We start from the raw sequence: 27,126 nt of genomic DNA on the forward strand, positions 1-27,126 counted from the left end.
AATCGCGAATCAGGCTAATTACAATGAGTGTGGACCATATGGAAAGTTCAAATTTAAAATTTTTATGCAACCACAAAGAAAATAAAGTTCTAAATAAAATTTGGTAATTTTTCGACCACACCTATTTCCTTGCGTATTGCATTGCATACAACGTTAATCATGATTTCACAGAAATCCACGCAATATTCCAAATGTTTTGGATGCGGTGACAAGAGCAATTAATGAATGATTGAACCTATATTTCCTACAATATCATTTGAAGTGGAAAGAGCAGAATGTTATCGGCACTTACTTAAAAACTTACCCCTCACTACTCGACTCAAATCATTGCAATTAATATTAAATTCGAATTTGAGCACTCGAAATCGTTGCAACTACACCAAATTGACAATAACAACTGATCCAAATTACTGCAGCAGGCTGCTTACTCCATTCAAAGATTAATTTACCAAGAAAACAAATCGTGCTAACGAATTATTGACATGTGTTTACGAATTAAATTGGGATATCCTTATTCAACTAATCATGGATTATTATCTGAAAATTGCGCTATGCCAAGCATTTCAACACAGTTAGACGAAATTAATAATAAATATTCTAGTAACATGACAGAGAAAATATTTTCATACCGTCACAATTTACACAGTCGTTCTCAGAAGTCTTGTGGGTTCCGTTATTGTAAGTCCCGGCAGGGCACGGATATTGATATTGACTGGACGTGCTTTCGGGACAGTAATGTCCGGCGGGACAAAATGACTTGGTAAAATTTGATGTACCTTCTTCACAAAAGTAGCCTGAAAACGACAAAAACACAAGTGTTTACGAAATATCAATTAAGTTACTGGCAGACGTGCTGAAGAGTAACTATCTACTTAACTTCAAATAGAAGCGGTAATTTGTAAGACATGTAAACATTTCTTCAAGTGAGAGTTCAAAATCAAAGGAAATGACTCAAGTTAGTACTTGAGAGAAGTAGATTTAGTTGAGTGGAAGCATACTTTTAGCAGGAATTTAGGAAAACTGGTTATTAAAGGAAAGGTCAGCAGTCTCAACCAGCGGTAATCACTGCCCCATTTCCATCTGGTCTAGTTAATAAATAAAAACAGATCATCACAGATCTTATAAATAAGGACTATGCAGTTTTATGGTTGTAGTTTCAACGCTGGCCTTTTGTGGACCCCTTGAAAATAAACAAATTTGATTCAATTCCAAGCTGTAAAAGTGAAGTAATTTGAGTTTTCCGTTGATAATTCTGTGATTACACACCGTTAATGCTATTTTTCAAATTCAAAATTTCCAACTGCAATAACTTCGCTTCTACCAGTTGGAATTGAGTTAAATTTGTTTTGCATCGTTTTTGTAGACAACATATCAATTTCATGGGGTAGCCAGTAAAATTTGAAATTTTATTTCTGAAATATTTTATATTAAATTCAAAATTTTAAAACTATACCGTAGTAGCTTCCCGATTACCGATTGGAATAGATCCAAATTTGGTGACCATTGTTTTTTAGGGCAACCTGACCATTTAGTTGCCTAGCAAGCAAGATATGGAACAGTACTACTGTACAAGTAGTATACAAGTACATGTTCACAGGGCCATCATTGCATAGGCATTAGGCAGTAATATATTGATTACCAATGGTCTGAGTCAATCATTATTTTATTCAGTTGGTAAATCGGTGTGCGTTCACATTAAATCTCACACCCCCTGTTAAATAATAAAGCACAGTATACAAGCCAACTTACCAGCTTGACAAGGCTCACAACTGTCCGATCCGTAACCCGCAGAATAATTTCCGGCGGGGCAAAGTTCAGGGAATGATGAGCCTCCGACACAGTATGACCCAGGTGGGCAACGACCCCCGTAACCACGCTGGACACCATCAAAGCACCAACCGTCGATAGCAGTGGAGTTGTCCCCGTCTGGCCTTGGTCTGTCCATTCCAGACACGCAGTAATAGCCCGGGTCACAATCACCTGCATTATAATGGGAAGGGTGGATACAGATCATTATAATCGCAACACTTTTTCAGGATATAACATGGTTTCTTATCCACATTGAGAAGTAGATAAGCGACATCAATCACCAATTGATGTTTCCCATCAACATATCTACATTTATGGATAGGGTTCGGTTTGGGTTGAGGATTACGTTACTGTTGGGCCGGGATTAAGACGTCGTAGGATTAGGGCTGGTAATAAGGGTTATGGATGCTTCTATCATACCCTACCCAACCACCTAACTTAAACCAACAATAAAAATCGAATCGCTAACATGCAGATATCGAGTTTCATGGACTGCACAGTTGATTGCCACATGAGATCATATAAATCAGTGGTTCTTAACCTTTTTTCGTCCAGCGCCCCCTTTCAAAAATTATCGAGCTCCAGCGCCCCCCAACCTCATATTGTAAGGAATGTAATAAAGACAATGACTAAGAAGGAGGGCCGTAACAGCACTTCGTCAACCCCCCTAAAAACGATTGCCTTGTGCACCTATAGCGTGATTAACCAAACTTCTGAGGGCTTCGCCCCCAAGAACGCCGTAGCGTGATTTCGATGGTAGGCAAAGTTTGTGTGGCCCTGTCGTCCTAGGTACCAAAATTTTATATAATGCATGAATGAATGGGTGGTAATTACATATATAAGTCGCTATAAACTTTTTATCCTCTCAGCCCACGTAATCAGATTTACCAGTAGCGCTGAGTGAGCTGTTGTATGGGTAAATAAAGGGCACGTAATGATTAATTTAACATATTCGGGCGTGCCCGTAGGTACGATTAATTCGTTACCAGGGCCGTAACAGCACTTCGTCAGCCCCCCCCCCCCCCAAAAAAAAACGTTGGTCTTGGGCCCCCCATCGGGTGATAAGCCAGACTTCCGGGGGACTTCGCCCCCAGACCCTCCTTCGGCTATCCGCTATTTGCTGATACTAGTCATCTACATTGGGTGTCCGTTTACTGAGCCAGCTATTCTCGCCTAGACGCGCTAAGCGCGAAAAATTTCAATAATTAATGATTAAATTGGTCAATACGATCGGGAATTGCATGTATATTGATATCAATTTTTATCCTCTCTCCACTCACGTAAACAGATTTACCGGTAGAGCTGAGTGATGTGTGATTGAAAAGGTAGGACCCCTCAATAATAATTATACATCTTCGGGCGTATACCCGTTGGCAGGAACGAAACGGCACTTCGTAAGGCCCCCCGAAAAAACTTGGTCTTGGGCTCCAATAGGGTGATAAACCGACCGCCCCCCCCATCACGTTGTTCGCTTTAGCCACGAAATCAGCTGCACTGTTTAGCGAGCCAGTGCGAAGCGCGAAAACTTTCGATAATTCATGATAAAATCGGTCAGTAAGATCGGGAATTGCATATATATTGCAATCAATTTCTTGTCCTCTCTGCTCACGTTACCAGATTTACCGTTAGAGCTGAGTGAGGTGCAATGTTCCCTCTAAGCTGTGCACGTGCGCAGTGCTTACACGGTCTCTGCGCGCAGAAAATCTATGCTGCGCACAACACATCCGAAGTTATGACCTTTTTTTAGTCGTTACGCACTGTTGTCCAAGGGTCTGCACAGTGAGTTGTTGAGTGTGCGCAGACTCGTCAAAACGTAGAGCGAACATTGTGAGGTGTCTTGGAAACTGTAGGGCCCGTAACTAATAATTAAACATATTAGGGCGGGCGAACCCGTTGGTATGACTTCGTTGCATGATGTTATTTCGTGACCTCCTGTCTGCTATATCAAAAAATATAGAATCGCCCAACAGGGATATCGCCCAACAGGAATATCTAGCTTTAGATATCCCTGTCGCCCAATCGTACTAAACTAAAAGACGCACACGATTTCAAATTGGGATTTCTTCACTGGCATGTAATTTTTCCCTGCCAGATGGAATTCGTCTTCTGGGCTTCAGATTGCCAAGACAGGAACATTCGGTGCCAGTCATTTAGGCGCCCATGGACATTTAAACCTATATGTCGAAGTTTTCGGTGTTAATTTGCTCTGAATACTCATTAGGGATATGTCCTACCACCACATCCTCTACTGCGAAGCCATTTTTCTCCAGCGCCCCCCATACCGCCCCCCTGAGCGTTTCCGCCCCCTTCCAAATCGCCAGCGCCCCTTGGGGGGCGCTGGAGGCAAGGTTAAGAACCACTGATATAAATGGTAACACATTCATGCGGAGCACTGATTGGTGATGATCATGGGTAACACTTCTCGGTGTGCATAAGAAAGTATATTCGCCCCTATTTTCAATTCACCTGTCCACGTGCTAGCGCCTGAGGTCTCGCAATACTTTCCGGCATCACAAGCCAAGCACTGAGATATATTGGCCGATCCCGTGTCTGGATTGTAAGTGCCTTTTGGGCAAGCGATTTCATCGTCGCCAGTCCCGGCAGGGCAGTAATGTCCGTACGGGCACGCCACTATACCGCCAGCCGAAGTGCATTTAAATCCTTCCTCACAGGGCGGGCAAAATTCAGCTTTGTCCCAATCCACCTGAAAACGAGCGGGAAATGATTTTAAAATCAAAACGACATGAGTGGTTTACTCGGACATGCGCCATCTTCACTAATTTTAAAAATGTAAACATAAAAACCACTTTACTCACATAAGTCCCGTCTTCACACGGCCTCGGAGCCGCAGATCCGTTTGGACATCGAAAATTCCCTTGACAGTACGTGGTGTTGGGTGTCGCAGTGGTACTGCCTTCCGGACAATAAAATCCGCCCGCACACTGTCCGGCTGGCTCTTCCAGCCCTGGGGCATCACAATACATCCCGGCCGTACACGGCAAGCATTCCGTATCGCTCTTCAAGTTTGTCGCATTGGAATAACTTCCCACCGGACAATCCTTTCTTTCCGTGGTTCCTGCTGCACAGTATTTACCGGCGCCGCACTCCTCTTGCTGGCGACTGGTGGAATTGGCAGGGCAGAAATACCCAGCATCACAAGAGCCTGATGTTCCGGTCATGTTATATTCCGCGCAGTATTGACCTGGAAATGATACGAAAACTTTAGTAAAAGCACAATAACGGACGGACGTTGTCAGTAACGAACAACTTTTAGACTTTCAAAGAGCTTCTTGGAGGTACAGAACTTCGATATACAGTTGAGTAGTATATTCATATTGAAATGATCAAAAATATTTCCGGCTGACACTCTTCAGGAGTGTTCGTCAGCAATAAATGCATTGAGCTTATTTTAGACATGAACGCGACTCACCAATGTCACATTCCTGGCATTCATCCCGGGAGCCAAGTTTCCCGTTTGATCCATATGACCCCGGTGGGCATGGGTAAGGACTTATTGTGCCCTCGGGACAGTAAAATCCCAAAGGACATTCTCCTGTTGTAGAGGTTTCAGACGGCGTTGCCGATGTTGCTTCGCTGTTGCAGAAATACCTGAACGAGACATACTCCCAAATTGTATTTTTTATGGATCCATTCTCTGAAGCTCGAATGTTATATTCGAGTAGTACAACTGTGGCCTATTTTGTCTCAATATTACGTTCTTGCGGCCTCTACGAAATTTGAAAAGTGGCCTGCGACTCGTTTTAAGTTGGCGACCCATTATCTATAGACTTTGAATCAACTGGAATCTTTTCTAGATAAGGAGTGGAATTTGAGCATGATACAAATGACATCATGATTTGAATTTGTTATTATTATTATTGAAACCGCTCATTACTGATTAGTAGGGCGATTTTTTTTGACCTAAAAAACGGAAGATTTATGACCTAAAAAATCTAAATTTTGACTTTTTTTGACCTAAAAAAACTGAGATTTGACCAAATTTTGACCTTACATATGCAAATTAGGTGTTTTCGCACATAATGTCAAAATTGTACTACTTATCTTCATTTCTGGTTGGAACTGTCTGTACTTACAAAGTAGATTGGCCTGAAAAAACGTTTTGGGCATAAAAACTAGCAAATTTTACATGAAAAAACTATTGAATAGTATATTCATATTGAAATGAACCGGAATATTTTCGGCTGACACTCGTCAGGGGTAATCGTCAGCAACTAGTAGAGAATTAGAAAGAACATGGTATATCAACAATCGTATCACAAAATATGACGTCATTTGTGTGACTTGGAGTCGACTTTTATCAAAATACACCAACCAAAACTCTGTCAACAAAAGGAGTTCGTGTACCACCTAAAAATAGTACATTGAACGCTCTCTCTTTCGTGCTGGTGACGTCATATTTTGTGATACGATTGTTGATATACCATGTTCTTTCCAATTCTCTACTAGTTGCTGACGATTACCCCTGACGAGTGCCAGTCGAAAATATTCGGGTTCATTTCAATATGAATTACTATTCAATTGTATATTGAAGCTCTGTACCTCCAAGAAGCCCATGAAAAAACTAGTATTTTAACGAAATCTGGCCCTATGAAGAATTCCAGTAATTGCATTACGTATTATGGTGGAAATAATTAAAATTTGTTGTAGTACAACGAACGAAAGATAGCTTACTTTCCTACATTCTCGGGTAGAAAGTGTTTGTCCTTACTAAGTAGCTCGCCAAGAATGGGGAAAGAACGTTAAACAGCAGCAGCTGTTGGCTGACAACACTGAAGTTGTGTGCACACTGCTGGGGACATACCGTGTTGCTTCATTCAGACAATGTTGTCTATATCACAATTTTTCAGCTTGCGCTTCTTGATTTAAGAATCATGCAATGTCCAAGCAGTCTTGCTTCAGTTAGGATATTGCGGTACGTTGATCATAAAACCATGTCACTATTTGTTTCATTTGATCGTTTATGATTCACACTGAGCAGACGATGGGTCGTTTACAACGGTAGGCCTATAAAGTAGGCTACAAGCTGTAAAATATCAAGTGATAAGTTCACCGACAGCGCAAAATCTACGATATAAACGAAATTCAGAGGTCAAAAAATGTTTGACTTTGTAAACAATTTTGACAAATTTTGACCTAACGCTAAAATTTTGACCTAATTTTGACTTTTTTTGACACGTCCAAAAAAAATCGCCCTACTGATTAGCATAAGAATGCAAGTATAATCCACCAGCTTGTATGTACTTCAAAGCCAGTCAATTATCATCATATAAATGACATTTCATACCCTTGCGAGCACAAATTGATCGGTTCCTCCATTCCGTATTCATTGCAATAATAACCACCGAAACAGGAATTACATTCGTCTTCAGATTTTGCTCCAGTTTTGTTGTTATATCTCCCAGGGGGACAGGGATTCTCGTATCGAAAAGCAGTGCCGGGCGGACAGTAATACCCTGAAAGTCAGAAATTGCCAATCAATCGCCATATCTCCATTAGCAAAAAGAGTATGTACCTTTCACACACTCTGTGTTGTTGAACGTTATGACGGGTCCAGGTGTGGCATCGCAGTAATATCCCTCTGGGCAAATCTCGCATTCTCCCTGCTGTGATAAGGCTTGATACGTTCCATTTCCGCAAGGCAGCTCTTGCGATGATCCGGACGGGCAAAAATAACCTTACGTAGAGAAAATTCGGCATATCACATATATACTGGAAAAGCACAAATGAACAATTTATCTAGACAAATACGATAACTGAGTGTTCCCAATCTCATTTTCTGCCTCAAATGCAAAACCAAACGCCTAATCCGGAAAATATTGCACACATGAACATGAATTAATAAAGTAATGCTGAAATGAGTTCTTCCAAAGTGTCACACTGTTGAAATTGGTGATACCGAATTCAATTCTTCTGAAATAAATCTGTGTATAGCTTTGTGCAATATTTGTCTTTAAAGTTAAATTTATAAAATATTGTTAATATCGGCATGAGAGAGCTATCGACATGCATATTACCTCAAACTTTCCAAACTTATATTATACTACATCATCTCACAGCAAACTGTAAATTTCCAGGATAATTGGTCGGAAGAGGTAATTATTGTCATACAAACTACACAGATGGCATTGCATACTTAAATCTGCCAATAAATCAGGGCTAAACGGAAAATGAGGTTGAGTCGGTAAAAATGACATGAAATTACAGTGTCCTAGTGATAACATATAAGTAGGCTATCTTCTTTTCTACCAAAAACCTTACCGCTGCTACAAATGTACTCCGTCGGTGTAGATGTGCTTTGGCCGCCTGGGCAATAATATCCAACGGAACAATTCCCAGATACTTCAGTTAGATTGTGGCCACTGCAGTATTTCCCAGGATCGCATTCATTGCAGTCCGATATATTTTTGCTTTCCCAAGTGTCGACGTAGGTCCCAGGCGGACAAGCTTCACCGAAGTCAGATCCTTTCGGGCAATACCGGCCAGGAGGACAAGGCCCACCTAAGTAAAAAGATATGATGCAAAACTCAATAGCACATATCGGATGATATTAAGAGTCACATAATTTGTATATAATTTGCTTCAACGGGATTGAACTAGAAGTATTAGAGTAACACTAATATATGAAATCACAACAGTATGGATTTGAAATTTCGAATATGTAACTTTGATGCGACCACAAATAACATAATACCATTTACACTACTTTGAAGGCAATTTGGTATTTTTCGATCATATCCATATCACATGCTTTTATGAGAATTTTCTTGGTCAATCACTGTTTGACAGAAATGTCACTTATGCCAACGTGCACAGCTTTGTGCAACATATTTCAGATGTCTCAAAGTCTCCGCATCAGACTGAAGTATTTAAATCAGCGGTTATCAACCTTTTTTCGACTCATCGCCCCCATATCAATCTTGACACAAATTTTCGCTCCCCATATTTACGGATTCGAAAAAGAGGACATATAATCAGGAAATTTATCCAGCCAACTGTGATCGTTGGTGAATTTACAAAAATAGGTCATTTTTTCTGAGGTGGTAGGTGCTCGCAAAACTGGTTTCCGTGTCTACTTTCCGTTGAGTTGACCTTTTTACAAATGCGTAAAATGACTCGACTCGAGTCAATTTTTGTATTGACTCGACATGTACTCGAGTCATTGTGCATCACTCTTACCAAGTCGTGACACTAGGACGGCCAAGACAGACATTTCATTGTAAATTCGAAGAATAGTAAAGTTACCACATGATTGGTATTTCGTCTATCAGTCGTGATACTTGGAAAATAGGGCCAGAAACTGTTAAGACTGAAGGAAAATTACTATATTATATATGACTTGGACTCGAACTTGAGTCAAAACACTGTACTAGCTGACTTGTACTTGGACTTGACTTGGCGGTGAATTGAAAATGACTCGACTTTACTCGAGTCAAAACTATAAAAGTGAGATTGACTCGTGACTCAATCGACTCAAATTGTTGCAATTAATGATCTGCTCAGTTCGAATTCAAGAACTGTGCCAGCTCTAGTAATCATAAATGATTACTTTCGTCACATCACCTGATATTCATGATAGTGAGATTGAGAACCACTGAAATAAATCCCTCAATCAAATTCTATACCTGTTGAGTCACTTCCATCAGGATTAGCTTTAGCGCTACCACCGGAGCAATAAAACCCCTCGTCGCATTCATTAGCGGGTTCGCTCAATCCATCTATATCACAATACCACCCGGCAGTACAGGGTATCGGTGCGGCTGCCCCTGATGGGCAATAAAATCCGGCAGTACATCGTCCCCCACCATCCGTTGCATTGTACGGTTCGGCCACGGTGGCGCTTAAAGTGCAATAAAAACCGGCAGAGCAGTTGCCGGTCGGCTCACTGGAGCCAGTCGTGCAGTATTGACCTGGGAATGAAAAGATGATCAACTCATACGGAACACGTCGACACCAAAAATAATTGTAGATCATGCATTTGTTAATTGGTTTGATTTGTCGTTTTATGAACTTCGAATGTTACAGGATCGCAAAGCGACGAACACAGAACCATGCTGAAAGGCCTAGTGAAGCAATTAAATGTATTGAGGTTCAATTCTGAGATAGCAGAGCATGGACACAAATTGGATACAGCCGGTTTTTGTATGTAAAACTCTGCGAACTGATTAATTATTTATAATCAATATAGGAATATAATAAATTTATCAAGATCAGATCAAATTATTATCGTATACTTGTTCAAGCACACTTGTCATAGTAAACAAATTTGGAAAGTTGGCATCAGAATTTTAAACAGCTTTAAGACGGATAATCATTTTAAATCAGACTAATTTTCAGAGAACTTACAAGCAGACTTCAGGACAGTCGTACTGTCATCAATGCGTAACATTCGAGAAATAAAAACCGTAACACAATCAAGCTAACAAACGTCAATGAGTTTGCAGTATGACTTTTTATGTACAAAAGGAATGCGAAAATAATCAGTTTTCGCTGAACTATTGACAAGTCCCATGCGGGGCTAGTCTCGCAGACCGCAGTTGTTTTCAATTGCGCTTGTTATTTGCTAGTCTTTATATTTGAGTACGTTTTTAGAGGAATCAGTTCGCCAATGTAACTGTCCTTATTTGTATTCGGTTTTTCCAATCATTGTAATTTTGCGATTTTAGTGATTTGTACGATTTTCAGTGATTTTGATTACTCTTTAATTATCTCTTCGCTAGTGTATAAATTGCCCTCGTTACCGTTGTCTCGGCGCTCCTTTCCATCGAGCAACGGACGAGCAAGCACTATTGCGAATCTTGCTTACGCGTCTTCGTGTTTCAACCTAAGCCTTGTTTCAATTTAGAGAGCTTGATTGTGTTACATTGAATACAAGACTGATACGCAAGGTTTGCCGAGTCCGCGGTAGCAGATTTTAGTGCAGACAGGATTTGACGCCTGCTAAATCGGCACTCATTGACAACGAAGTGTCGCGTCGAAACAGTAGTAAAGAGCAATACACATAAATTCACAATCCTTTAGCTAAATAACAAATACTGCTCTGAAAATAGTATGAGGATTCGCTAGGATTTATACCAAGTCACATCCAACTCATTAGAAGATTAACAAGATTTTACCGGGCCGACAAGCAGTACAGTCACTCAAGCTTTTTGCTTCTGTGATACCGCTGTATGTTCCTGCCGGGCAGCGAAATTGATTTCTCGACTCTGTCCCATTAGGACAATAATTTCCGGCTGGACACGGCTCGCCAGCAGTTGCATTTGCAACACAGTAAAATCCCTGGAAGAACAAGGTGTGTAAATACATTTTAGACACAAGCATCGACAACCAGGGCTGGGCAGAATCGAGTGCCTGAGTGATTAGATTTCCAATCAAGTATCTGGCTTCTAGTCAAGTCGAGAATTGAGTATTAGTTATAAACATGGCATAAAGTACCAATAAGACGGAATGAAATTTATGTCTTTTATGCAACTATAAAGAAATAATGCCAGTTATCCACCTCAAAAAATTATAACTTGGGGAATTTGGACCATTCCTATTTTTTGCGATTTGTAACGGTATTGATCACTACTTCACAGAAATTCATATCCGCTAACAATCAACGGTTTCAAGCCGGTTTGTAATGACTCGAGTAATAACCGGCCAAGACAGACATTTCATTTTAACTTTGATTAAAGTAAAGTCACGAAGCTATTACAATTTCGTCTATCAGTCCTGATACTAGGAGAATAGGGACAGAAACTGTCACTACTGGGGAAAATTGCTATATTATGAATGCGAGCCATTCTATATCACTCGATCATAGTTGAAAAAAGTGGGTTGATCCACACTCGACTCAAAACACTATGACTCGGACTCGACCTTCAAACTAGCTGACTTGGAATCGGACTTAAGTCGGTGGAGAATTGAAAACGACTCAAGTTAAAACTATAAATTGAGATTGACTTGTGACTCGGAACCTTGTAACCTGGTTACAGTTCAGGTTTCAATTGAGGTTTACAGCACAGTTGGGAAAAAATATCAAAACTATAATTTTCTTTGATAATAAAATTCTTATCGAAAGGGAAATATATTTCCAAAAATTATCTCTCGCTTTTCGACTTGAATCATGATGCTCAATACTCAGACTCAATTACTTAAATCATTGTGCCCAGGCCTATGGATAATATTACCTCCGGGCATATTTTGCAAGCGGAAAGTCCCAATACGTCAGCATAGGTCCCGGATTCGCACGCAATCGGAACCTCTGCTCCTGCCGGACAAAAATGCCCAAATGGGCATATATCACCCCATCCTGTGCTGGCGTTGGGGGCGGATACTTGGGAACCGCCGGTGCAATAATAACCCGGGTCGCATTCGCCGGTCTCCGTTGTTCTTCCCAGCTCATCGCAAAAATATCTGTGTGCAGAGAAAGATTTTTGGTGTGTAAAAATAAAATGTAAATCGAGCTGTTTGTATCTTTATAAAAGCACTGGGACTAAAAATGATGTCTACTCGCCTTTTGAGTCCCTGTAAATATGACGATGATTTGATATACTATTTCAGTTAGAGTTGTATTTGAGATGTTACAAAACCGTATTCGCCCTTTGATTTTAAAGTAGGATTCTGTTTCATCCGGCATGCAGTTTTACATATGGAAGAACATCATTGGATCATTGGATTTTTAGACGTCAAAATTGTGTATCAAAAATAGTTTGGTCATATCAGAGGTGGAACGTAGCAAATTTCTTTTACATTATAGAATACTCAAACGCTGCTTCTCTGCTTACACCACAGACCCAATTTTTTCTCCAATTTTTACTTGAATCAGTCGATGTCTGTATTAGAAATTACTACCTCGACTTATGTTTGAGATTTACAATATCAGCTGTGCTGCCGTTTGAGTAGAATTACTGACTACTTTTACCAACTGCATGTCATCTCCAAAGCTTTTGTGGGTCCATATGAAGATCAAAGCCGCATATTAGCTATTTCAGGTAAAATTAGTCTCCACACATACCCAGGAGTACACGTGTTGCATTGATCTTGAGATTTGAGCTGTCCCTCGTCAGAAAATGTTCCTCTGGGGCACCTTACTGGAGCCGGCGATCCCTCGATACAATACGATCCAGCCGGACATGGTCCACAGTCATAGACGGTGTCGAACGAGTCAACGACGGCGCATGAGAACGGATTGATCGAACCGGCTGTACCGTTAGAGTAAAATCCTGCAGCGATCCGACCTAAATTGGCAGCAGAATGGTTGAACTAGGAACAGATTTCTGCGAGACACGAGTGTGTGAATTTATTTACAAGAAAATGAAGTGTTTTAATTTGGTTCTCTCACGGATATCTCCAGCAATTTGACAAAGTACAATGATTTTAACCTTTTTTCAAAGCCCTTTCTCTTGTGTACCGCAATACGACTGTGATACACTTGGAAGGGGGCCTAAACATTCAGACAACGTTGTAAGTGTAACAAGTGTCATAGCGGAGAGGTATTGTATAAGTGTCGGTTTACCTGCGATGTGCTACATGTTTAACGTGATATCAGTATCTTATTATCTAACTGTGATCGGTATTACAGAATAATCATGAAGCAATTCATTGTAATGATGATAGAAAGAATTCATGAGATATGTATGTTTTATTTGCTTCGACTTGATATATTGATCAGTGTAATGGGAATTAAATACTTCCCTATTACTCAAATTTCAAGAGATTCTTGGCGGTATGGAACTTCAATATAAAATTCAATAGTATATTCATATTGAAATGAACCCGGGTATTTTCGGCTAAAAAATGAAAATATCACCGGCATGAAACTTCGAAAAATCAGGTTCATTTCAATATGAATATACTATTGAATTGTACACTCAAATTTCCTTCATGAAAGCCAAAACGACAATAGCGATGACATATCTGTACATATCACAGATTTCGAGGTTCCACACTCGGACTGTTCGAATTTGAAATATTCATCCAAAGCGGATGAATGTTTCGTTCTAAATTTAAGACACCGTAAAAAAAATCATGTCCATGTCCAACATCAATACACCTGATGCTAATGTAAGAAATATGTAATGTGCTTATAAAGCTTCTCTCAAGATGCCTCTCTGGTTATATATATTACGACCTACAGAGTTACACAATAGTCGTTACTCTTCACTTCATGTAGCTTCAACCATCATAAATCTAAATTTGAATTATTTGCAATGACAATGATATTGAGAAGAGCTTGAATATACCACTGAACTGATTTACATCTGGACTCTTAATTTCTTAATCTACCGCAATCCGTTAGACTGTATTACTGAAATTTTAAAATTGTAGGCTTCAATCAGGTTCCTGCCCAGATTGTGTGCGTATTTACCAGTTTTACTGTGAATAAAGAATATATTATTATAACAATTCTTAGAGTACCAATTATAGGATTGTGCCATCCCTAAAGTTGGGTACTGCACACAAGTGCAATAAAATAGAACAACTATAACGATATACAGAAGAGACGGAGTTCATAGTTGTAGCGAAAGTATGAGCAACACTGTGGTTGGAATGCAAATGGAAATAAATAATTTCTCTCTAAAGATACTGCAAATATGTGATGAACCGCAGAAAGAGGTGAGGTTGAGTTGTGATCATGTAAAGCAGTGGTTCCCAACCTTTTTCCACCCACGTACTATTTCGAGGTTTTATGCAGTGCTCGCGTACCACCTACATTTGTTACACGCGCCAAATGTGGTATTTATGATGTCACAATCGTGTATTTGACCTATGAGAGCTGTAATACCAAATTCTAATAAACTAGGTATTATCAGCCAAGGTTGATGGGATGCATGGAATTGTTTTTTCACCACCAGTTACAAGAAGAACAACATAATGAAATAACAACAAGCAACAAAAGTCAATTTATTTAATGCGATGACTACATTTGTTTATTTTTCACTAGCTGGTCGATGCGTGGCACACATTTGCTCACAGGACAGTGTCCACTATGGTGCGGACAGCATAGTGTCCTATATGGTGTGGACTCAAGCAAATCTCACGGCTCAGTGAGATTGGTTTACGACGTCACACTTTCATTTTGATCAAAGGCAATTTGACGGTAATTTTTTACCCGCTTGCTGAGCATTGAATGTGATAAAAGGGATATCAATTGAAAGATGCCGCGGTACTGATTGCGAAAATATAAATTTTATTCTGCTCTTGGTCCTGGAATCCCCCCAAATCAGCCTGGAATGTTGCATTATAACGGAGTTCGGTATTGTGACGCAACCATGCCATCTGTGAGCAGGTGAGGAGCAGCTCAAACAGCAAGCGTATTGGCCATTGTTGCGCAACCGATTGAGCATTCACACTCTGACTCTTGTGCGCACTTGCTCCTGATCTGCTCAGACGGCATGGTTGCGTCACAACACAAAACTCCGTTACAATGCAACATTCGCTTCGAGGCTGATTTTGGGGGGTTCCAGGACCACGAGCAGAATAAAATTTATATTTTTACAATCAGTATCGCAGCAGCTTCCCATTGATACCCATTTTATCAAATTTAATGCTCGGCAAGCTGGTCAAAAATTACCGTCAAAATGCCTTTGACCAAACGGGAAAGTGTGACGTAGACCAATGTCACTGAGCCGTGAGATTTGCTTGTGTCGACACCATATAGGAAACAATGCTAACAGCGCATCGAAAGTCACGCATGGGCGCAAGAAGTCGATTCCGTTTCTTTGACTTGCTAGTCATCAGGGATGAAAATCCTTGACTCACACGTAGAAGGGAAAATTAGCAGCTGGGGAATAGCGTGAGAAGCTAGCGTCGAGTACGAGGAAGCCACGCTAAGTCAGAGGTTTATTGGAGAACAATCTTTGTGTTCAACCCCACCTGAGCTAATAACTCCGGTCGGTTGAGAAAAAAAAACAGAATCTACTCACGTACCACCTGGAACACCTTCGCGTACCACACATTGGGAACCACTGATGTAAAGTAACAAAACCTATACATTCATTTTCATAAATTTGAAAATTACAATCCAGTCCTGATCTAGAAAAAAATACCTCCATGTGAATACCCACCTCGCGGTCCAGTTAGACCTGTTTCGTCACAAAAGTATCCGGGATCGCACGGCCTGCAATCCGCTTCTGCCGACAGGCCAGTCACATTACTATAAGTTCCTACGGGACACGGCTTTTCAACGTCTTCCAACTGCCGCTTCGACGGGTCGGGATTGTCGCCTTGCGTGCCTATGCAGTAATGTCCGGCCGAGCAAAGCTCCGGGCTTCGGTTCATCACGCAAAAGTACCCCGGTTCGCAGTTGACACACTGTAAAATTCACAGCTCATGCAAGGAGTGCTATTTACAGAGATGGTGAGTAACGAAGCTCTTATCCCCTTTTGGGAGTACTCGAGTATATTTTTCCACTTGTACTTCTTAATCAAGTTATTATATTTTAGACTGCTCTCAGTTGAATTGTTTCTAGGCAAAACTACTTACTTTTTAGGATTCAGGTATGGAAAAGTAGTTTGGAGTTTAGTTAGCATCACTTTAATGAGTAGAAATTGTCATAAGAACCGCTTGAAATAGTCCTCGCATCATGATTACTGAATATATTTCGAATATTGCAACTATTTTTTAGAATCTTCAAATTATATTCTCATCTTATTAGATAAGAGGAAGCCAAATGACAATTTACGGTCTTTAAACTAGCAGCCACCTGGACCTAGTGCCCGATATCACAGTTCTTTTTCGATTTTATTCCGCGGCTCTTTCCATTGCCTGTGAGTGGAGACGTGGAGGAAAAGAAGCCTAGCTGAATCTCCGACGCAGAACCGAACCCAGACTGCCCGGGTAGCAGGCGCTTATCGTCACCCTGCGGTTGTTTTTCATCCACCGCAAATATTCTTCTTGCAATATCGAATGCAGTCACATCCGATTATTTGCTAAAACTATGAAGCAAAGGAACTGGTTGAAACTATACATATTTGAGAATTCTTCAGATCATATCATTCGACACCACTACTTAAAGTAATTTTAACATATCTTGAAAATCATTTCTTCTACTTGTAATTTAGTAGAAACTCACTGCATTGGTTCTACATCTAATTCAATAGCAGTGCTTACTACTGTGATCCTAATCTATCGGTATATAAGTTATGCAGCAAGATAACTTACCTCAGTCAATCCAGTCTCGTTGGCGTAGAGTCCGGTTAAACAAGGGGTGGGCGCGGCACAGCCGTCTGGCTCGCAACTGCAGTAACTGTTAATTGGGCATATGCTTCCCCCGTCGGTGACTAGATCCTGTGAATGAATTGACTGGTAAATAGTAGCCAAAAGGATGCCATTAATTGATAAATGTCCTGAGCTTATGCATGCATTTCTACTACTTGAAAATATCGCAAGACAGCAGAGCAATGGGAATTCGTAAAAAGTCTATGGTAGGTTGGTAACCGGCCTGGATTGAAAACAGTTACAAAATATATTGATGTTCATGGAGTTTCGTTACACAATCACGGCATGATAACTGACAGGGTTATAAGCACCACATTTCCTCTTTACAGAGTCAGTCAGAAGAGAAGTATTGCATAACTCCTGGGGTTAGAATACTTTTGATGTGCTATCGGTCTATATTAAACATGGGTAAATTGTAAGTAAATAACTTGGAATTAGCCAAGGGTACCAGGCAAATTCTGCGCTAAACCGTGCTATCAATGATGCCAATTATCTCCCGATAAAAATACTTCACTTTCATCTTCAGATCATCAAATTGGAGATAAATTACCCATGTATAGTTCTTCCAAACTGCTTCCCATTTTCTATTTGCTGTGTTTCACATAGGAAACTATCCAACATCCTAGTTCGCAACCCAAAGAGAAGTAAAATATGCTACTTTACCCTAAACATTGTTGATTCATTAAGATTACTTGTATCGAGCAATATAGGGTAGTTAATATAAATTCCAAGCCCAACAATATAATCGAGAGCTATGTCTGCTGCAAAATATCCCACAATACTAAATTTGCGAAAATAATTACCAGAGGCCGTGGTGAAGAGGCTCCTCCCACGCAGTAGAATGCTGGATCGCAAACGCCGGTGAAGGTGGTAAGGCCAGTACTGTTGCAGTACTTTCCGGCGGAACAAGGCCTGCATTGCAAGTAGCACAAGGTAATGGAAGTCGATTCATCGATTGGATATGCTAGCACCGGGAGGCTTCTTGAGTGATGCAGATTTAAAACTCCCATTTAATTGTAGTGCCATTAGCAATTTTGCCATGGTCATGCCAGGAATTTTTGAAATTTTGAGATAGATATTCATCGCATATTATTTTAAAACATAGTCAGAGATAGCTTGTACGTACAAGTTAATTAATTCAAGCAACTAATGAAAGAGTACTGAAGACTATTATTAAAACCATAATTTCTAAGTTCTTTTTGAAGTACTCAAGTACTGTCAAGAAATTCACTGTTTTTTTTATTAAAAGTCGCGGCATACATACTCGCATTCATCCTCGCTGCCTGCTCCAACATTTGGATAGAATGTCCCGACAGGACAGGGCAGCATAGCGGTAGCACGTTCAGGACAGTACATGCCGGCATAGCATCTTTCGCCTTCGGACGTACTCACAGCTATACGGGATATGTAATTGTTTATGCTCTGTTGAGTAAAAACCCCTCCTTTTTACCATACCTTCATCGCCTTGTTGTGATGGTTCGCTCAATCTTGATCCGTTATAGCATATATAACCGGCCGAGCAATTGCCAGTGGGTTCCGTTGCGCCCAATTGATTGCAATACTGGCCGCGTGGACATGGTTCGCAACCGTTGATGTCTTTTTGGTTTGTGCTGTAAAATAGAATGGCAAAGTTGAACAAATTACACTGCTACGTGTACTTTATGCGGCCCATTAAATCAGAATATTGATCAAATCAAAATCTGAATTTTGTTGCTGAAATCAACTCGATCCACTAAATTACTCCGGGAAAAATTGTGATTTTCTATCTTATCTGATTTGCAAAAATTTCAGTCACGTTAGCATCCAAAATCCTGTCCTACCGCAAGAAGACGTTTATCTATTTCTTTTTCACACCAACACACATTTGCAAGAACAGAGAATGATTTGTTAAATGATGAGGCGAAAGAGTATACAAAAAAACACAAAAGTACTACAGGCAGCATGATAAGAAGACTTATTCCTTAATTAAAAGTAGAACTGACCAATGTATTAGGTTTAGCCAAAAGGCTACAAAACCTGGAAGTCCTGTCATGTGTGTACGAAATCTTCTTGAAATCAACAGATACTATCCAAGACATACAGAATTTAATGCAGACGTTATTGCATGATAGGTTTCGAAATGTATCTCCGTGTATCATGTGTATAAGACACTTTTATATTTGAGGTAAATTATAACGTTTTTTTGGTGACTCGACTTGACTCGAGTCATTTTCTGTGTATTGACTCTACTAGTATTCAAGTCATTGAGCATGACTCGTACTATGTCATATGACTCGAGACTCGCACGGCTAATACCGACACATCAATGTAGTTTCAAAGAATAATAAAGTTACCACACTATTAGTATTTCCACTAGTAGTACTCGTACTTGAAGACACGACCAGAAACTGTTAAAGGTGTGGAAAATTAGTATATTATGAATAGCTTCTTGGAGGGACTTCAAAAATGACTTTTTTTCTCAAATCGTACTGGCTACTTGATAAAATTGTTAGGTTACCTAATTTAAGCCTACACACAAAATTTGGTTTAATTCCAGCCAGTAACCGCTTTGCTACAGGAGAAGAAAGTTTATATTTATTATATAAAATTAAATAATAAAAAATTTGAAAATTTTCTGTTCACTCCATGAAAGTGTTAGGCTGTCTATAGAAACGATGCTCACCAAATTTCGTTCAATTCCAACCAGTGGAAGCGGAGTTATTGCTGTCGAAAAATTGGGATTTGAATAAAATAGTATTTACGGTGACCGATTCTTTGTTTATTTATTATAATTGTGCTCACCGTGAATACTATTTTATTCAAATCCAAATTTTTCGACGGCAATAACTCCGCTTCCACTGGTTGGAATTGAACCAAATTTGGTGAGCATCGTTTCTATAGACAGCCTAACACTTTCATGGAGTGAACAGAAAATTTTCAAATTTTTTATTATTTATTTTCATATATTAAATAGAAACTTACTTCTCCTGTAGCAAAGTGGTTGCTTGCTGGAATTGAACCAAATTTTGTGTGTAGGCTTAAATTAGGTAACCTAACAATTTTATCAGGTAGCCAGTACGATTTGAGAAAAAAAGTCATTTTTGAAGAGCCCTACTGTATATTCAAATAGAAATGAACCCGAATATTTTCGGCTGACAGTAGTTGCTCACGATTACCCCTGACGAGTGTCAGCTGAAAATATTCGGGTTCATTTCCATATGAATATACTGTTCAATTATATTATGAATGGAAAGCGTTCGATATCACCAAGCAGAGTTGTAAAAAGTGGGTTTAAGAATGCTTCAACTCGAATCTGGACAGCTAACACAATGACTTGGTCTCGGACTCAAATCATAAGACTATGACTCGGACTCGACCTTCTGCTCGCAGCTAAAATGATCAGAGTGAAAATTTTTTAACAAAAAATTCTACTCGCCCACATCACAACGGGCAAGGCATATTTATGGTAATTTGATTGTACTTTGCATCAACAATGAATATTGGCTTGATATAAATGGAAAAATTGAAAGATGACTCACGCAGGATTATAAGTTCCAAGGGGGCAAAGATCGCCTCGTTCGTTGTACGTTCCGATGTAGGCAACCACTGTTTTGTTGTACGAGAATGTAGCGTTCAGATATGGAGATGGACAGTAGCTTCCTACAAGTAAGGTTAGTTCATTAACGACTATGCAGATGCACCGTGTGTTGTCTATCAGCTATAAACAGTCGCAGCAGCCAGCAGTGGTTACTAATACTGTAGTTCAACTTTTTTCAAATAATCGGGAATGAGTTTTATAATTGCCCAACTTACTGTCGGCTTTAATTTTACACGACTTAAATTTCCGCGTTATAGGTTTTGAGTAAAATCATTGAAATCAAGCAGCAATAGAAAATTACTATGTAGCATAGCATGTAGTAAACAGTACTTCCTTTACTTCCTCTCCACAGCTACCTATTTCACCTGAATACATATTAATTAATTGAAATGAACTGGCCAGCGTCTTTCAGATTACCTGATCAAATCGAATGAACGAAACTTACCCGCGGGACATGGTATGCCAGTCGCCATTCCCGTATAAGGACAGGTGAACCCTGGCTCACAAGGCAAGCACGTTTCCGAAGTCCCTTCCGGCTGGTAGGTACCCAGCGGGCATTCCGTCTGTTCAAACGACCCCACTGGGCAGTAAGTGCCTAGAAAAGATTTCCAAATAAAATCTTATTCGCTGGAATGGAAAGACTTTCCAATACCGTTTGCGCATGGGTTCTGGAACGGCGTGCTAGACCCTGTCGTACAAAAGTACCCAGCGGCACAAGGCCCATCCGGTTCCGGGCTGGATGCCGCGGAACAGTAAAACCCTGCATCGCACTGCTTGCAATCTCTAGCGTTAGTTTGTCCCGCGGAGTTGCTGTAAGTCCCAGGCGGACAAGCCGTTTGATTACACCTTCCTTGCTCGCAATAACCTCCTCTCGGGCACAATTCCCCGGTAGTCCCGTCGATGGGGTCTGACTGATTCGAACCCGAGTAACACAAGTACCCTGCGTCACATTGCCCTCGGGGCACCACCATTCCTTCGCTGTCGCAGTAATACCCGCAGTCGCACAAAGTGCAGTTGTCTGGCGATGTGAGACCAGCGGAGTTTCCGTACGTGCCTTTTCGGCAAGGTTCCGGTACTTCGCGGCCCTCGACGCAGTAATACCCTTGAGTGCATTCCAACGGATTCACCGACCCTGATGGGCAATACCAGCCCGCAGGGCATATTGCACAGTCTTCTACTACTTCAGCGTTAGGTGTGTCTCGATATGTTCCGCCTGGACACGCGATCTGAAATATATACGATAAACATAGTAAGCTAGGGGTTATTGAAATTCAACTTCAACCCTAGGGGCCACCGCCCACTGGTTGGGAACCCGTGCTATAAACTAAATTTTCTTCAAGCACTGCATCTTACACAGAGCAGCAATGATTTTCTGTCATCTCTTATCAACATTAAAATATTGTGTTATTGAGTCTAATACGTATAACCAGTTTTAGTCGTTCACAACAATAGTAGAATACCGTATTGTGTTTTTTAAAGAGTCAAACCCATTTTTGACTTCATTTCCGCTGATATGAGTCGACAATTGCACATGGTGTATCTTAAGTAGGCCTATGGTGGTCACATATTATGTTGTTATATGATTTCTCCATTGCTGGTTAGTTTGAAAAACCAAATGGTGTGATGTACAAAATTACCTGACGGGGTCCATAAGATCCAATCAAGGGCAGTTCGGCCATCGTATCAGGAAACACGTTCGGTATCTCAGTAGGGCAGAAATAGCCAGGATCGCAATTGCCCGATGTGCTCCAAGATCTTTCCAAACAAAAATATCTGCAGAAAAATCACACAATGACGCACAGATCCGTGACATTCAAACCATAATATTACCCGGCAGTGCAAGGCAAGCAATCTGTAATATTGCCTTTGGTAGTATCAGGGTTGTAGGTTCCAGTGGGGCAGGGTACCTCAACGGGCGTTTCCTCGGGACAGTAATGTGCTTTCGTGCAGTCCTCCTTATTGGATTCCGATTGTAAGCCAGCGCGGCAGTAATAACCGGCGGGGCATTTTTTGTTGTTGATCATGTCATCGTAAGAGGTGGTGTTGTTGTCACAATAATATCTGTGAGACATAAAGGAATGAGCAGAGTGCAGCCGCTCAATACAGCCAAATCTAATTAGACACAAGCAAATACTAATGAATTTTTCACTTATGTCAAAAAAGATGAATTGCATGAGGCAGATATAGCAATTGTGCAATAGAATAGGGGTTATTTCAACAATAAATGTTTGTTAGGGGACAAATAAGTGACAAATAAGTGAACAATGCTAACACTCCCCAAACATGAAGTTTTGTATAGTACAAAATAGGTAGTGTCTACTGTCTACCACTCAAATAGACACTACAAGCACTAAGATTTCAAACAATATCTAAATAATTAAAAACTTGAGAGTATGTGAAAATGTAAATAGATGACAGTTTGAATATCCAAAGATAGCAGTCATCAAGAATAAGTGTAACTGGGTTCTTAACTCACATTGGCTATTTATAGCAAAAGCTACGCTTTTCTGGAAAGGATGGTCTCATACGTAGGAACAGTAGCCCCAAATCACAGTTTTGTAACTAATTGCTAGGAAAATTACGAAAAATATTCAGGACTACAATTATCAGCTAACCATTTTTTTTATTTCTGAATCCTAACCTAATCTATCTATTTACCTGATATTATGGTAGACATGAGGAAGTGGCATGCATGTAAGTCGTAGATTACAATCTCAGTACGCACAAAACATCCTTACCCCGCCAAACAGATTTCACACTCAGAGTTGCCGGGCATGGAAAATTTTCCCAAACCACACCCCGTGGTTGTGACGTCACCATTCATGCACAAAGATCCGGCCGGGCACTCAATACAATCGCTTTCTCGGCCGGCGGGCTGCCCGACCACGCTGGTATCGTCAGATGCATTGGTAGCACCATATGGCATGTACGTGCCGAGGGGGCATTCCACAGGATTCACGGTGCCTTTCTCGCAGTAATGACCTGACAAGAAAATCACGATGAGCTGAAATACATAGTCTGTTCGCAGGGGGCAATGACTAGAGTCATGACCAGACATGGGGTGATTACTTCATGAATGTAATCGATTGCGATTACGATTACTTCTGAATCACGCGATTACGATTACGATTACACCAAAATCAGTAAGTAGTCGATTACGATTACAATGGAAAAGTAATCACGATTACTCACGATTACATGTATTTTGCTTCTTAGAACTAATCTTAGAAGATATATTGAATGACAACAACAGGATTCCGATGAAAAGGCGTAATGAGAACACAATTTTATTTATAGATAATACGTCATTAGCTTGTTACGTCATAATGTACCAAATGCCCAACTTTATAGGGGACGAGTTATCGCACCCAACGATTTGCATTCTTGCCAGGTCCGTAACTGCCGCAACCCAAGCTCCTCAGTAGCTTGAGAGCGAGCTCGAAGGTGACTAAAAGGTTTTTAGTAAATCAACATACATTGCAGGTTGGGTTGCATTTAAAACAAACGGCGTTTTAAACAAATGCCTTTTTTTTTAAATCAAAATTATTTTTTAAGTATGTTGTATGTTTGTTGTATGAACCTACGGACTACTACCACATGATATAGCCGACGTATATCGATATGGGATGGTTGGAATTAGGGTTGGGACTTCGGGATCAAATTTGAAATCCCGGGATCGGGATTTCCCGGGATTTGCGCTTCTCAATCCCGGGATTTCCCGGGATTAGCAAAGTAGTAAAATACCCATACAAGCTACACACACAACATTTATTCCTTGTAGTATTGACGAAAAAACATGCTCCCGTGAATATTAATGAAACCCAGCGACCGAAGGCCACCCGGATAATGAGCGTTTAAATTCATGTACCGCCTGTTTCGTGTAGATTGTAGAAGTTGATTCGTCAAACGTGATCGAAAAACGTCCAATGCTGCGTTTCATTGCCATAAGCTCTTCTTCCACACACTTACGGATACTTGCTGTGCTCGATCACCAAGTCACGTTTGCGACATCTTGACAAGTGATGGCCATAAGCCTTGAAGGCCCGACGAATTCACTCACTTTGGGTAATTGAATAAATATTAACTCGTCCACAGAAGTTAACTGGTTAAGAAGTTCATTGAGGCGAGGCTACAATGGTCATTTACACCAGGCTGATATTTCCTATTTTTGATTCCGTAACCGCCGACTTGTAGCACGGCACACTTCTAGGCTTTTGTAAGGCACCGGTTATGCCAGGGGTAGCCAACTCAAAATGGGTCGCAGGCCACTTTTCAAATTTCGTAGAGGACGCAGGCCGCATGAATTCAATATCGAGATTTATTAGGCCACACAGTTGAACAACGACGCTATCTCGTCACCTACTCAACCCTAATGAAATGATGGCTTGGTAAATTAGGGTTACCGGGCTTATCGAACGCCTTGAAATCTTAATTAGGGATTTCACCGTGTGTTGATTGGTCAGAGAGAAACAGATATGGCGGCGCCTGCATGACAATGTTATTCTCAAATCCACATTGCCTTGGCCATTATCGGCGAGAAATGTCTTTGATCTGACATTGCCGTCGTTCAAATACATTCATTAAATACGATTTATTCCTTGTATATGTGGATAAATTGGCGAATAATGTATCGATTCAGCAATCCGGCCCGCCAAGTACTTAATTTTCCTATATCCGGCCCGCCGACTGGAGAAGTTGCCCGCCCCTGGCGTAGTACATTGTTATGCCATAGCTGGCTTTAATATCAAATAATTGTAAATTGTTTTAGACAATCAGCAGAGTTTGTGACATTGCTTTATTACCAAAATAAGAGATATGGCGCTACGTAAGCCTTGAAAAATGCTCTTTACAAATCCCGGGATTTCATTCGGAGTAATCCCGGGATGGGGATTGCTTCAAATCCCGGGATCCCGGGATCGGGATTTCCCGGGGTCCCAACGCTAGTTGGAATGGACCCCTTAAATAGTCGGCTTAACGGCAATACTACAGATATTTCGTCAAATGAGCAATATTTACCAAACATTTTCAATTGTTAGTGTCGATCCAGTATGACATCACAATTGAATGTTTGGTACGTCATGGCTTAAAATTGAAAAAATAAAATTGAAAAAACATGTTTTGAACAACGGTCTTGTTTCAAACATGTTTTTAAATTTAATATTGTTTCAAATGCAACCCTTACGGTATATTCGAGAGATTTAATTAATTTGAAAATGTTCTTTGCGCTTCGCCATTTCATGTCTCTAGATAACTTGAATTAGAAATGCATACGTCTCGCTCTCAGAAAAAAAAAACATGCCTAATCAATAGGAATATGCATTTTGTTGCCAGTCATTACCGCGCCACGACACACCAAAAGACATACGCAGTTTCGGTCAACATGAATCTCCACTAGGGCTGTTCAAAAATAACTTTTTTTCCTGAATCTTGCTGGTTACTTGATTAAATCGTTAGGTTGCCTTAAAAAACGACGCATACCAAATTTGAATTCATTCCGACAAATATTCGCGGGTTACGTAGAGTTTGAAAATTTTGGATTTGCCCAAAAACGCAAAAAAAAATTTTTCTCAAATTTTTTTGCCAACCCCATGAAATTGTTGGGCTGTCTTCAAAAACTATGCAAAACAAATTTGACTCAATTCCACGCCGTAGAAGCGGAGTTATTCCAGTTTTTCGGTGATAATTCTTGGATTATCCACCAATCAAGGATAATCCCATAATTATCGAATAAAAACTGAAATAACTCCGGTTCTACAGCTTGGAATTGAGTCAAATTTGTTTTGCATAGTTTTTGAAGACAGCCCAACAATTTCATGGGGTTGGCAAAAAAATTTGAGAAAATATTTTTTTTGCGTTTTTGGGCAAATCCAAAATTTTCAAACTCTACGTAACCCGCGAATATTTGTCGGAATGAATTCAAATTTGGTATGCGTCGTTTTTTAAGGCAACCTAACGATTTAATCAAGTAACCAGCAAGATTCAGGAAAAAAAGTTATTTTTGAACAGCCCTAATCTCCACGAAGTATGCTACCAAAGAAAGACCTAGGCCGAAACTTTGGGTATTTGTCCCCTGTCAATAGGCGCGCTGGATGGGCGTGACGAATAGTCCTGTCCTTCCAATCTGAGCGCCACAACATAAATGCCACAGTGTGCACCCACAAAGGAATGAAAATATGACAATTTGTGTGTGCGTCTCACAAAAGTTTTAGTCTGCTACGTTTGGGTGACTACAAGATATTTTGATATTATAATTATGAATTACATGCCCCCAGCTCTACTGGTAAATTTAACCATCGGGAATTGAGAGAGGATTACAAATGAACGGTAATATAATGGAATTCAGTCATCAACCTGGAAATCGACCACCCTATATGGGGCCCAAGACCAACGTTTTGAGTGGGTGACCAATTGCTGTTTTGGTCCGGATTCTAGCTACAGGCAATGCTAACATGGTGTATAAGCGGATGGCTATGGCGACAGGTCCAAATTCTGAGTAAAGAATTGCAAAATAACTATTG

The 27,126-nt window shown here is 40.4% G+C and overlaps 1 protein-coding gene across 1 annotated transcript in view; it reads right to left on the reverse strand.

The window, feature by feature from the left end:
• Positions 1 to 27,126, reverse strand: part of LOC145440219 (uncharacterized) — a 108,062-nt gene that overhangs the window by 61,448 nt on the left and 19,488 nt on the right. Inside the window, exons 24-46 of the mRNA XM_080317789.1 lie at positions 23,347 to 23,590; positions 22,439 to 22,669; positions 22,246 to 22,381; positions 21,261 to 21,834; positions 21,054 to 21,203; positions 20,550 to 20,670; positions 18,487 to 18,641; positions 18,296 to 18,425; positions 17,835 to 17,943; positions 16,975 to 17,100; positions 15,879 to 16,125; positions 12,827 to 13,049; positions 12,000 to 12,225; positions 10,944 to 11,106; positions 9,453 to 9,737; positions 8,089 to 8,328; positions 7,343 to 7,504; positions 7,115 to 7,283; positions 5,240 to 5,418; positions 4,626 to 5,011; positions 4,276 to 4,513; positions 1,750 to 1,980; positions 630 to 794 (exon numbers count right to left, since the gene is read on the reverse strand). Coding sequence (XP_080173915.1) covers positions 630 to 794; positions 1,750 to 1,980; positions 4,276 to 4,513; positions 4,626 to 5,011; positions 5,240 to 5,418; positions 7,115 to 7,283; positions 7,343 to 7,504; positions 8,089 to 8,328; positions 9,453 to 9,737; positions 10,944 to 11,106; positions 12,000 to 12,225; positions 12,827 to 13,049; positions 15,879 to 16,125; positions 16,975 to 17,100; positions 17,835 to 17,943; positions 18,296 to 18,425; positions 18,487 to 18,641; positions 20,550 to 20,670; positions 21,054 to 21,203; positions 21,261 to 21,834; positions 22,246 to 22,381; positions 22,439 to 22,669; positions 23,347 to 23,590 — 4,890 coding nt within the window. The remainder of the gene's footprint in view (positions 1 to 629; positions 795 to 1,749; positions 1,981 to 4,275; positions 4,514 to 4,625; positions 5,012 to 5,239; positions 5,419 to 7,114; positions 7,284 to 7,342; positions 7,505 to 8,088; positions 8,329 to 9,452; positions 9,738 to 10,943; positions 11,107 to 11,999; positions 12,226 to 12,826; positions 13,050 to 15,878; positions 16,126 to 16,974; positions 17,101 to 17,834; positions 17,944 to 18,295; positions 18,426 to 18,486; positions 18,642 to 20,549; positions 20,671 to 21,053; positions 21,204 to 21,260; positions 21,835 to 22,245; positions 22,382 to 22,438; positions 22,670 to 23,346; positions 23,591 to 27,126) is intronic.

This window comes from Botryllus schlosseri, chromosome 6 (genome assembly GCF_051294905.1).
Source record: "Botryllus schlosseri isolate E-star chromosome 6, Bs_hap1, whole genome shotgun sequence".
In the NCBI taxonomy this organism is placed as follows: Eukaryota; Metazoa; Chordata; class Ascidiacea; order Stolidobranchia; family Styelidae; genus Botryllus; species Botryllus schlosseri.